This window comes from Eubalaena glacialis, chromosome 5 (genome assembly GCF_028564815.1).
Source record: "Eubalaena glacialis isolate mEubGla1 chromosome 5, mEubGla1.1.hap2.+ XY, whole genome shotgun sequence".
NCBI classification, from domain to species: Eukaryota; Metazoa; Chordata; class Mammalia; order Artiodactyla; family Balaenidae; genus Eubalaena; species Eubalaena glacialis.
Genome location: NC_083720.1, coordinates 36,381,864 through 36,395,190, shown reverse-complemented (window position 1 = coordinate 36,395,190; position 13,327 = coordinate 36,381,864). Strand labels below are relative to the sequence as shown.

The 13,327-nt window shown below is 34.8% G+C and overlaps 1 protein-coding gene across 2 annotated transcripts in view; it reads right to left on the bottom strand.

Moving 5' to 3' along the window:
• CENPE (centromere protein E) overlaps positions 1–13,327 on the bottom strand; it is a 72,397-nt gene that overhangs the window by 17,172 nt on the left and 41,898 nt on the right. Inside the window, exons 33-42 of one of the 2 annotated variants that reach the window (XM_061191199.1) lie at positions 12,653–12,937; positions 11,923–12,081; positions 10,630–10,788; positions 9,658–9,948; positions 8,887–9,045; positions 8,400–8,690; positions 6,345–6,449; positions 4,134–4,352; positions 1,905–2,102; positions 1,031–1,234 (exon numbers count right to left, since the gene is read on the bottom strand). In XM_061191199.1, coding sequence (XP_061047182.1) covers positions 1,031–1,234; positions 1,905–2,102; positions 4,134–4,352; positions 6,345–6,449; positions 8,400–8,690; positions 8,887–9,045; positions 9,658–9,948; positions 10,630–10,788; positions 11,923–12,081; positions 12,653–12,937 — 2,070 coding nt within the window. Of the gene's footprint in view, positions 1–1,030; positions 1,235–1,904; positions 2,103–4,133; positions 4,353–6,344; positions 6,453–8,399; positions 8,691–8,886; positions 9,046–9,657; positions 9,949–10,629; positions 10,789–11,922; positions 12,082–12,652; positions 12,938–13,327 lie in introns of both variants that reach the window. The other variant, XM_061191200.1, reaches the window with a different exon arrangement.

Below are 13,327 nucleotides of genomic sequence, written 5' to 3'. Positions count from 1 at the left end.
ACAACACGGAATCATATGGAAATTATCTTATCCAAACATCAGTTATGCTTTTCTCCATTGACTGTGGACTTTTTTTTTTTTTTTTTTTAAAACAGCTCATTTACTATTTTGCTTGGGGTATTCAACAAATGGATGAACAATCCAGCCACAGGAAAACATTTTTTTTTAAACATTATCTATATTTCAATGTGATTTTAGTTTCTAGATGAAGTTAAAGTCTTTGTCTGGAAATAACTACCCAAACATAGGAATATAAAACCAATATTAAAAGCTGTAATATTAATCCAGGTCCCTTTGTTCCAATTACATATAATAACAAGCAACTTTCTGATTACTGCATATTTTACTAAGTATATGAGATAGGGATTACTTCAGAAAGTAGAATGAATATTCTGAGCAGTGGGAAGTAAAACAAATTAATAAACTGGTCGTAAGCAATGTTGCTTCTTATGAATCTGTCCACTAGGGCTGATCACCTTGGGAACAATGATGACAAACCACATTTTTGAACATCAAAGTTGAAGGATCAGGGCATGTGACAGTGACACCGCTGAGACAAAAAGCATGTGAGGCCTTATTAATAAAGCAGCTGGCTAGGCTTGTCCAGGGCTTTCCTACAGCTGCTGCCTGTAACCCTGAAACAGGCTCATGTCTCACCTTGTCTGAGCCTACTTGGGGAAAAGGTTCAATTCCTACAGAAGCAGTGAGAAGTGAGAAAAGAAAGAGGAGAATTGCAAGAGGATTCCGGATTCCACAGATTCCAAATCTGTGTGTAACAAATTGATTACTACACACCAAGATTTTGTTATCTTCTTTACAAGTATAAATATATATTTAATTATCCTAAGGAAGCATAATACATTAGAGGCAGAAGATGTTTTACACAGTTTTTTTTCACAAAGCATATACAAATAAATTTTAAGAAAATACTTAAAATTAAGTTGCTCTAAGTCTTTTTACAAATGAGGTATAAAAATTAAAGCAGACAACAACAAAAAGAATGAGGTAGCACAAGAAAATTACTACTTACAATTATTTTGTTATTATAGAAGTTATTCACTTGAAAAATACTATCAGTTTCTTTCTGGATGCCATTTTTAAGCTTTTCTATATCAAAATGAGCATTCAACCATTCTTCCAAAAACCGGGTCATTTCTTTTCTATTGCTTAGTACTTGCTGAAATTCAGTCTCTATGCTATGGCAATCACTTTCTGAAAAATCCTTGAGAATTTCCTGAGAAAAATGAGCATTGAATCACATGAACATTAGAAAAGTTTTAATCTAAATATCATAAAAAGGGGAAAACACCTTATGGAACTCTTATTCTTAATATTTTGAAGTACTGTAAATATAATTCTAATTTAAAACTTTAGTTATTTGATAATAAAATTTTGGTGTATAGCCTATAACGGAGGCACGTCTACAAATCTGCATGTTAGAATTAAAATCCCTCAAAACTATAAAACTGTGACTAATATTCACAAAATATGAATTGTTCCTGGATGTAGTTTTCTGTGCATAAAACAGGCTGTACATGGTTTTGGGAATTGAATGCCAGCCTCATACTGCTGAGAGGGAGCAGGACACTTCATGCAGAGTTGTTGTAATAAAAATGTTTCTGACTCCCAGTCACAGATCTAGGAAGTTTTAGAAGGCATTCGGAAACTTATTCTGGGGTTCCATGAATTCCCACTTGATGATATTACATGTATTTTCTGTATCTTTGGGGTTCTGAAAGGAGGCTAGACTATTACTTGGCACTCTTTACATCTGGCCAGCTGTCATTCTGCAACTGATTTTTAATTTTTGGTAAATAAAAATGACTCTGAACATATGAAAAGGTACTTTTCTACTTGATAAAAAGGCTTGAAATCTAATTAAACCCATTTTAAACAAATTGTACCTCAATATGCAGATCCATACTCTGGCTCAATTTGAGGTCCCTTAATTCTTTGGGCGGTACATCATAATCTTGTTGAAGGTGCTGTATTTTAATTAGCAGTTCATTTTGCTTTTCCACTTCATCAATAAAAGCCACTTCAAGTTTATTGATGGATTCATGTTGTTCTTCCTTTATCTTTGTAACATGGCTTAACACATACTTGCAGAAAAACATTAAACAAATTGGGAAATGAAACTTGTACCACATTGAGATGAAGTTTTAAACCCCTGAGACTATGAGGCAGGATGGCATCTCTTATTATCTATATCCTCTGGTAAGATAAACCTACTTCAATAAAAAGGAAAAGAAAAGAAAGTAGGGATTCCTGCTGAGGGAGAAGGAAAGAGCCTCTCTCTATTCCCAATTTTCTCTTCTCAGCAACTTGGGAGAATAACTTCCAGGCCTCCATCTAGTTCCATATTTCTGACTTGCCCCTGGATATACCTCATGGATGTCCTACAGTTACCTCAAATTCAATAGATTTAAAATGAAAAAAAAATAATAAAAAATAAATAAAATGCACATGATTCCTTTCCCTAGAAACCCACCTTTGCCTATTACCCCCCTTTTGGTTAATTATGTCATCAATCACCCAGTTCCCAGCTAGATACCTGAGATTCATTTTCAACATCTTCTGTCTACCTTGATTGGGTAACCAAAATGGGTATGACATATCCCAAGATTTACTTGTCAAGCATATTTAGACGTTTGGCTTTAAGGTGACAATAATTTGAATGCCATATGCTTCACGGATCTCCTCAATAAGTTCTGGATATCTTATTGCCAGGGTTTGTGGAAGAATATCAGGGCATGAGGGGCAATTCACCTAGGAAGGGCAGATACCAGCTCCCTACTTCCTTAACATCCACCATTCCTTAAGTCTTATAATTTGGCCTTTTCCTTAACTACTCAACTAAAACTGCTCTGACAGATGTCACCAGTGAGCTCTATTATCAACAAACTGAGGAGATCTCTTCGGTCCACATTCTAGCTGACTGAAGCATCTGCCACTCTTGACTACTTCATCTTTGACATACTCTCCTCCACTGACTTAAGTAATAGCACTGTTGCTTGGTTCTTTTCTGTCACTTTGACTTTTCTAACCTTGAACCCATGAGTTGCTCTTTTCTGCTACTGTCTCTTGGAGAACTATCTTTTCTGGAGTTCGGATCTTATCCAAACTTATCCCCAAACTCTTATTCCTCTATTATGTTTTCTGGGCGACCTTACACATGTTGTGCAATTTATCACCTATATGAATCCCAAATCTTTATCTCTAGTCCTGACTTTTCTCCTGACAAGCCTCAGACTCTCGACTAAATGCCTGCTTGGTCTCCCTTCTTAGATGCTCTGTCTTAGGTATCTCTCTCTACCTCAAAACTTCTCAAACTAAACACCTAATCTCTTTTCCCTCTCTATCTCAGTTAATGGTACCACTCTCCACAAACCTGGCTAAGCCCAAATCCTGGGACTCAATCTAAACTTCTCTCCCGTACCTCCACCACCAATCACACGAACTACTATCTTAAGCTGCCAAATGTTTCTTTAATCTCGTCTGTCCTCTCCATTCCTATGAATCCTTCCCTAGCAGTACAGTCGCTCATAATAGCTCATCTGGACCACTGTAACTGTCTCTTATTTCTTCTCTCTGCCACTAGGCTTATCCTCCACAAACTCATTTCTTCTTTGTCTGCAGTGAAGTTATCTAAAATGATAATCTGATCATGCTACTGCCACCCCCTTAAAATAACTGTCCAATGGCTCTGTCTCATTTACAAAATGAACTCCAAGCTTTATCGTTTGAGTCTGTCTTCTACTACAGTCTTATCTTCTTTAACTTTTTATCTGGTATGTCATATAATCTAAACGTACTTCTATTGCTACACTTATTACCTGTTTATATGTCTGCCTAACTCACTATGAGATCCTTGAGATGTTATTCATACTTGTCTCCTGAACACCTGGACAGTGTCTAGGCCCATAGGCAAAGCTCAGGTTTTGTTGAATAAACAGGTCCTAGGTGCATTGAGGATCTTGCACACACTGTTCTTAGACCCACATAATCTTTAATTCAGTAGTAAATACACTAAATAACAAATATGTCAATTCTCAAAGCAGGACTTAAACACTAAAGTTTGTAATGGAAATTTATAGTGATATTTACAAAGATATTACTAAAAAAGATGGTACCTGAAGTTTCTTCATGACTCTATGAAATTCCATGGAACATCTTTGGTTTGCAGTGAGAAGTTTTTGAATTTGCTTGCTTTGTGGACATGGAAGTGAGAGGTTTGCTTTTACTCTAATTGAAAGCTCTTTTTGTGTTTCGATTTCCTTCTTCAAGTCAAGAGACAATCTATTTAAGCACTCATAATGATTATCCATCTCTGAGTATCTCTTAAGAAGCTCCTAAAGAAAATTAGAATTTATTCAATTTACCAATTCATTCTAATTTAACAAGAAATAGTCTCAGCCCTAGAATTGCAACAAAACTTAATTCTTTAATACTTTTTGTAGGAGAAAAATAAATTACGACCTTTCTGTTTATAAACAAAAGCGAACTCTTATTGTTGATTTTGGATTATAGAAATTATTGTGGAAATTTAAAAGAATTTAAACAAATATAACAAAGAAAACCAGAAGCAAACATTGTTATCATTTTGCTGCATTTTCTTTTGGTCTTTTGAATATCCATGATTTGAAGGAGCATTTATTTACAAAGTCTGAAGAGAAATGTGAGTGAATTCAATCTAGTATGTATTGTAGCTCAAGGCTGAATGCTGGCTTCTATTTACAGAAGGCAGTGTAAGTGAGTAGATAGGTGACTAAGAATCAAACTAGTTATTTGTCAACTTGGTGGAGCCTCTTCACACATTTTTATTATCTGCCTAGAATCCAAGTTTTCTGACCTTTTATCAGAGTTTGAGTTCAGGTTCTAGCTCTGCCACTTGCTGACTGGGGAAACATTGAGTCATTTTCACCACTACAAAATGAAGACCACAATAATTGCCACAAAGTTTTCTAGGGGATCAAATATTAAATAATATCTATATCTATGCAATCTATAAAATATATAGACATTATAGTTTAAAGGAAATAAAATTATATTTGTAAAAGTGCTTCTATGCCCAAGTTTTACTTTGTCAGACCTGGTTTCAAACCCTGATTCTACTAATTTACTACCTATGTGACCTTGGGTAACCACTAAACTTCCTCTCTGAGCCTCAGTTTGTTTGTTTATAAATGGAACAATAAAACCCATCTCATGAGGTAAAGTACCCAGTACAGTGCCTGCACGTGGAAGACACTCAATGAGCCTAGGCCCATCAACACAAATGACGAGAGGCTAGGCAAGTGACCCCTTGGTCAGAGTATAGGTGGAAGAACACATTAAGTTCAAGTTGCTACAGTCATGTAATAAATAACATGTTTAGTTCAGGGTGTTAAATTATAGAAGGGGCTTCTGACAACAACGAGCTCTCTTTTTTATAATTTAAGGAAAAGCTAGATAGATGTTCATTAATGTGGGATGTTGGAGGGGGGGGATTCTTCCTTTAGTCTCAGAATGAATCACATTATGGTATGGAGCAGCACTGTAGAGTCATTCATTTGTACTTTTAAGAAATACATACTGAATGCTGATTTCTGTCCAGAATTTTTCTAAGTGATACAGCCATAACCAACACAAAAAAGTTTTTAGGGACTTTGCATTCTAACAGGGGTGAGAGTAAATAAACCCTGTTGGCGTTACCCTCAATATGTATTCAGAGTCCGAACACTTCTCACCAGTTCCGCTGCTACCTCTTTGGGCTGAGCCACCATCACCTTTGCCTGGATGACTGAAATTAGTCTTTCACATGGTCCTCCTGCTTCCACTCATTTTCAATAACATTCCTTTAAAATGTAACTCAGATCATGTCTCTCTCATGAATTTTGTCAACTCAAAATTGTCCAAGGGATTCTCCATCTTACTCACAGTAAAACCCAAAGTCCGCTGAAGGCCCCACAGCCTGCCTCTTCCCCGTTAACTCCTGACCTCATTTCTAACTTGCTATCCTCCTTCTTGACGTTCCTGGAACCCGCCAGGCAGGCTTCTGTCTCACAAGCTTTCTACTTGCTGTTCCCTCTGCTTATACTGCCCTTTCCCTGTATACCTGTGTGGCTTGATTCTTTACCTTTTTCAGGTATTTGCTCAAACATCACCTTTCCAGTGAGGCCTTAAAATCACAAACTCCTCTGTTTTCTGTGTGTGGTGTATGCACGTATATATGTACACATATACATACTTGTACTAGATTATAAAGTTTAGAAAAATATTGAGCATTATCTGTTCATTCCACATTAGGCCTTTGGAAGGGTACTACAAATAATCATTTGTAATATTAACAGGAGAGCACTTACTTTTATCCTGAAGCACTTTTCTCTCAGGCTTTCTATAAGGTGTTGGTTTCCAACACACAGTAATTTTTTTTCATATTTTACTACCTCTTCGTGGTTCTGTTGCTTCTGCTTTGATACAAAGAAATAAGCAAGGCTTCAGCTGTAACTATATTAACATATAATGTCTAATCATATACTTTGATTACATTTTTATATCTTTTCAATAATGGAATTAAATATCACACATGCAACTCAAAAGCAATGTTAAAAATGCTCAGAAAATGAATAACAGTAACACTAAGTCTTATGCTGAGTGACCTCAACTCATTGGAAAAAGTGGGAAAACCACATATTTTTTGAAGATAGGATTTGTTGCTTTACTATCTATAGTTGCAAATTGGATTTTAGATATATCTCTGGTTCCCACTCTTCCAAATCTCTGTCTTAGAATCACTGCTGCCAACTCATATATGCTAGCAAAACCAAGTATACTACCTATGGTGTTCCAAGCCCTGTTCATATATTCTTTCCAGCACCTTGGAACAGAAAATTCATATCCTGTTTATATTTTGTATTTCTGATTAAAAGTGCAAAATAAAACATTGTTCAATAAATATTTGTTGAATGAATTAAGTCTATAAATTTAGTTAGAGCCCACATAAAGATGATTTCCAACTGTCTGAAATTTCTACTGAGATTACAAATGGTATTGCTTTCCATTTTATTATTTCTTTACTATGAGATAATGATGAACATGAGAATGAAATATGAAAATAAGATTTTTATAGATTTCATACAATTTCTTATTTGTCTGAATTTTATAGAGGGATTCAGTTCAGTTCTTTAAGATATGTGATTCTGAATATCTATAGACATATTAGTAGAACTTCCTTTTTTATACTCATCTTGCTTTTCTTCCTTCTAACTTCACTAACAAGAGCCTATGTTTAAAACTCTATCGTGTAGAGGTAGAGAAATGAGATATTTAATCTTTTACAAATATTTCTCCACTGAGAATAATGTTATTTCCTGGTTTAAAAACCCTTTTAAAAATTACACTGAAGAAAATAGTCTGCTTTATTTAACAATTTTTTCCTTAAAACTAAAAAATTGGCAGGGGAGTTTGGGGGAGAATGGATACATGCATATGTATGGCTGAGTCCCTTTGCTGTGCACCTGAAAGTATAACATTGTTAATCAGCTATACTCCAATAGAAAATAAAAAGTTAAAAAAAAAAAAAGGTATTTTCTAAAAAACAAAAACATTAATTCGAAAAGATACATGCACCCTAATGTTTATAGCAGCATTATTTACAATTGCCCAGATATGGAAGCAACCTAAGTGTCCATCAACAGATGAACGGATAAAGAAGATGTGGTATATATATATACACATACACATACACAATGGAATACTACTCAGCCATAGAAAAGAACGAAAATTTCCCATTTGCAACAACATGGATGGACTTCTAGGGGAATATGCTAAGTGAAATAAGTCAGACAGAGAAAGACAAATACTGTATGATACCACTTACATGTGGAATCTAAAAAATATAACAAACTAATGAATATAACAAACAAGAAGCAGACTCACAGATATAGAGAACAAGCCAGTGGTTACCAGTGGGGAGAGGGAAGGGGGAAGGGACAATATAGGGGTAGGGGATTAAGAGGTACAAACTATTATGTATGAAATAAGCTACCCGGATATACTGTACAACATGGGGAATAGACAATATTTTATAATAACTATAAATGGAGTATAACCTTTAAAAATCGTGGATCACTATATTGCATACCTGTAACATATAATATTGTACATCAACTATACTTCAGTTGAAAAAAATGTTCTTACCAAAAAAAAAAAAAAAGTGGTAATATCTGAATAACATCATTTTGGCTTCTTTTAAAACTGTATTTTCTATTTGTGTGAAAAATTATAATTAATAGTTTCCCTCATTATCCTTCACTGTTTGTAGACGTTTCCAGGAAATACAAAAAACACTGTTACCCTTTCCAAGAAAGCTTGATTCTTGTAAATAGTTACTAGATAGGGGAAGATTCTGAACTCACTCTAGCTATCATTTCTCTCAATGTTTCTCTGAATTGGTCTCTTTCCATTGTGAGAGACTCTTTTATTCTCTTTAGCTCATCTCTTTCCTTAGCTACAATTCTTATTTCTTCAAGGCTTTCATACAGTTTCTTGGTCAAGTGTAAGTTATCCATTGCCACATTTTGCACAGATAAATTTTGGGTCTCAAATTGCTTCTTCAATTGTTCCATTTCATTCACTTTTTTATGAGTTTTATTGACGTCTTCTTCCATTCTAAGAAGTTGAAGCTCTTTTCTCTGAAGTTCTGGTATCTTGACATAATTATAAAACAAGTTAGAATGCAAACAGAATTCCTTAAAGAAAGGAAAATAGTGTCTATGTATATGTACATATAGTATAGTACATGTACATATATATCTATATTGACATATCTGTATCTATGCCCTTTCTCATTCCATAAGTAATTCTGGGCACAGTTATTCCCCCAAAGAACAGAACAACACATACCTTTCTCAGTAATTCGTCTTTTGATGTATTTAAATCCTTCTGAATATTTGAAATCTGAGATGTTTTTTCTGAAACTCTCTCTCTGAATTTATCAATAGTTTCTTGGTGTTCTTTCAAATGCATATGGGCAATTTTTAGTTGCTCTTGTGCTTCCAGATCCTTTGTTATTAGAAGAAATTGAGAAATATGATATAAAGGCACATTACATTTTCTTAACAATGAACTAGTTAAACAAAAGCTTAAAAAACCCATGTTCATAGTTAAAAACAACCTCCATGCCACCCCCAAATTAGAACAGTACAGAAGGACATAAAGTCCAAGTCCCTGTCCCTAGCCTCACCCATCGCAGTCCTGTCACATGCTGAACTCTGCCACTTATTTTTCAAATTTCATACCACTTGGACATCTTTCTAAATCAGTATCACATAAAGAGTGTCCCATTCTTATGCTTAGTTTTCCACTATACAGACAAACACCACTTAGCCAGTGCCTTACTGGTAGACACTTGGATTGTTTCTGATTTTGTTCATCACAAACAATGTTGTAGTGAATGCTGCTGTATTTCTGTCCAGATATGTGAATATATTGGTAGGATGAATTTCTACAAAACTGCTGTAGCAAATGTATATGTTGATAATTTTTAAAATGCTATTGTCAAACTGCTTCCCTAAAAGGTTATAACATTCAAATTTTCACCAACAGTATCACTTATTTTCAAACTTCTTGCAGTAAAAACATGTTTACTTGACAGGAAGAAAGAGCACAACTCACTCTAGCTATGGCTTCTTGCAGGTCTGCCTTGAGTAGGTCTCTCTCCAGTTTCAGAGTCTCTTCTACTCTCCTTAGGTTATCTCTTTCTGTCATTACAGATTTCATTTCTTCAAGGTTTTCATGAAGTTTCTGAGCCAAATTTAAGTTCTCCATTTCTATTTTATCCAGAGTTAAACTTTGGGCCTTGAATTCTTTCTTCAGTCGCTCTATGTCACACATTTTTTTCTGTGTCTCACTAACCTCTTCTTTTAACTTAAAAAGTTGATGTTCATTTGCTTTAAGTTCTTGGACCTTAAGATAATCGTAACGTTAGGATTAGATAGTTTCTTAGGGAGGGATAAAGAATAGTTTCTAAGCTGATTAAGACAGTTTTCCCATGTCACTCATTAATATTCTGTGTAATTCCATACAGGATTTACTTTTTTTTGTGGTATAATTTATATAACTACACACTAATCTTATGTGTATATGGCTCAACTATTCTTGACATATGTATACAGCTATGTAACTACAACTCAGATTAAAATACAACTTAGAATTAATACAGAACATTTACATACCTCACCATAAGGTTCCTATGTGCCCCTTCCTAGAACAAACCACTATTCTGACCTTTTTCATCCCAGATCAGTTTGCTTGCTTTTAAACTTATAAATCACAATGTATTTATCCATTCTCCTGTTGATAGGTATTTGGGTTGTTTTCAGTTTTTTGCAATTATGACTGAAGTTGCTGTGAACACTCTTGTATGTCTTTACGTGGAAGTGTGCACTTTCTTCTCTTAGGTACATAGCCAAGGAGTGGAAATGCTGGGCCACAGGCAGGTATATGGTTCGGTGCTAGTAAAAGCTACCAAGCTGTTTTCTAATGTGGCTAAAGCATTTTACATCCCTCAGGGATTTTAGGCATTACTTTTTATTCTAGGACTAAATCAGGTATCCAAACATATAAGCGCCATGACCCCCTCAATACCTTTTCTTGTAATTTAGCATTTGAATTTTCTAAATCCATTTGCATATTTGATATTTCTTCTGTCTTCTCACAAACGATCCTTCTGAGTTTATCAACAATTTCCTGGTGCTCTTTCAGATGCACGTGAGCAATTCTTAGTTCCTCTTGTTTTCCAAGGTCCTTTATTATTAGAAAAAATTAAAAAACAATGACACAGCTTAATGTTAACTAGTATTTTCTTTTTAATGAAAGTGATACATTTTCTTAGTAAAAATAATACATTTCTTATTTCTTACTCCACATCTTTGATGTTGTTAGAAAGTTAGTGGCTTTCCCTTCCCCTGTCCTCACCTCCCCACAATGTACTCATATTTTTCAGAGGTAAACATGCTATACACATACTATTCTACAACTTGCTTTTCCCCCTAAGCATTATTTTGAGCTTCCAAATTAGAACATTCAAATCTATTTCATTTTTTTAAGGGTTGCACGTATCCTAACATATTGCTTGTATCTACCCAGTTTCCTTGTGATAGACATTTAGGTTATTTCCTATTTTTTATCACAAATTGCTATAATGAACAACCTTATGGTATATGTGTGTGTGCGTGTTATGAATATACACACACATATATATTTTTCTTTACCTTAAAAATTGAGTAAGTGTACATGTAGGGTAAAGTCCATGACGAAAATGCTGGTTACAGAATTTCAAATTTTCAAAAATAATACCAAATTACCTGCCTAAAAGGTTGTATCCTGTTACTTCTCACCAAAAGTACCACTCATCTCAAAGAAGGGTTCATTGATGTAAGGAAAACATCACATTAACTCGCTGGGAAGAGGAACGAGTGTAACTTACTTTAGCTTTTGTTTCTCTGAGGATTTCACTGAGCTGGTCTTGCTCCATTTTGAGGGTTCCCTCTATTCTTCTTAAGTCATCTCTTTCCTTAGTAACAGATTTTATTTCTTCAAGGTTTTCTTGAAGTTTCTGAGTCAACCTTAACTTCTCTGTTTCTATGCTTTCCAGGGTTGAATTCTGGGCCTCTAATTGCTTCTTCAACTGCTCTGTTTGATATGTATTTTCCCTGAGATCATTTTTTACCTTAAGAAGTTGACGTTCCTTCTCCTGAAGTTCTTGGATCTTGAGATAATCATACAATAAGTTAGGATATAGATAGATGTAGAGAAAAAGCTAATAGTTTCTAAATTGAATAGGTAAGTCTCTATGTATATTAGGCTAACTGATGTCCTATTTCATAATACAAAAGACTTGATTCAAACTCTCAGTTACTTAGATATTAGTAGAAATACCTGTGCATTTAAGGCAGTATTTGTGTTTTCTAAAGCCTTTTGAATATTTGATATTTCATCTGTCTTCTCTGAAACAATTCCTCTGAGTTTATCGATAGTTTCTTGGTGCTCTTTCAGATTCATTTGGGCAATTCTTAGTTCCTCCTGTTTTTCCAAGTCCTTTATTATTAGAGAAAGAAAAATAATATGTTCAGAATAATACAATTCAACCGTGTGTAGAAAGGTACAGGGTAAGAAGTAAAAATTCCCCTCTCTCCTTAGGCCTCCCAGTTCTCATCCTCTAAATGACTTTTAGATGTCAATATATTCTAGATACACTACTCTGTAATGTAACCCTTTTCTCTATCAGGATACTTCCAAATCAGCTCTATCTCGTTCTTTACCTGTGGGTTGGTATTCCATGGTCTGAATGTGCTGTATTGATTCAACCAGTCTCTACTAATGGACAGTTAGAATTTTTCCTGTTTTGGGGTTTGCTTTATTTTGTTATTGCAACTTGTACAAATATCTTTGCACAGTTGTGCTAATGTGTGCAGGATAAACAGCAATAACTGGACTTTTTGGGTCAATGCATACACTTATTGAAAACTTTGGAAGATATTATCATATATCCATCCCTCCAGCCTTCCCCAAGATTGGACCAATTTTACAACCTCACCAACTCTATCAACCATGGCTCTTTTAGGACACGATGTCATATTTACTAGTTGGGGGAAAGATGGTAACTCACTCTAATTGTGGTTTCTCTTAGGTTTTCCTTGAGCTGGTCTATCTCTACTTTGAGAGTCTCCTCCACACTCCTAAGGTCATCTCTTTCTTTTGTAACAGATCTTATTTCTTCAAGATTTTCATGGAGTCTCTGAGTTAACCTTATGTTCTCCAATTCTGTATTTTCCAGGGTTGACTTTTGGGCCTCAAGTTGCTTCTTCAAGTTTCCCATTTCACATATTTTTTCCTGAGTCTCACTGACATCTTTCATCTTAAGAAGTTGATGTTCTTCTTGAAGTTCTTGAATCTGAGAAAATCATAAAACAAGTTATGACATAGACAGAAAATTTTAGGAAAAAGAACTGTCTCTAAAATTAAGGTAATCATCTTTACATTTTAGTCTAACGTATGTATTATTTTCTTCCGTAAGGGATATGATGAACACAATAATCAGATGTCATTTTCCAACTTAACAAAACAAGACCTACCTTTGCCTGTAATTCAGCATCTGAAATTTCTAAGTCTCTCTGAATATTTGCTCCTTGATCTGTCTTCTCTGAACTATTCCTTGTATTAATGGTTTCTGGGTACTCCTTCAGAAGAATGTAAGTAGCTTTTAGTTCCTCTTTGATTTTCTGTCCCTTTATGATTGGAGGAAAATTAATCAAACTTAGTAGTGAACATCATCATTATCACT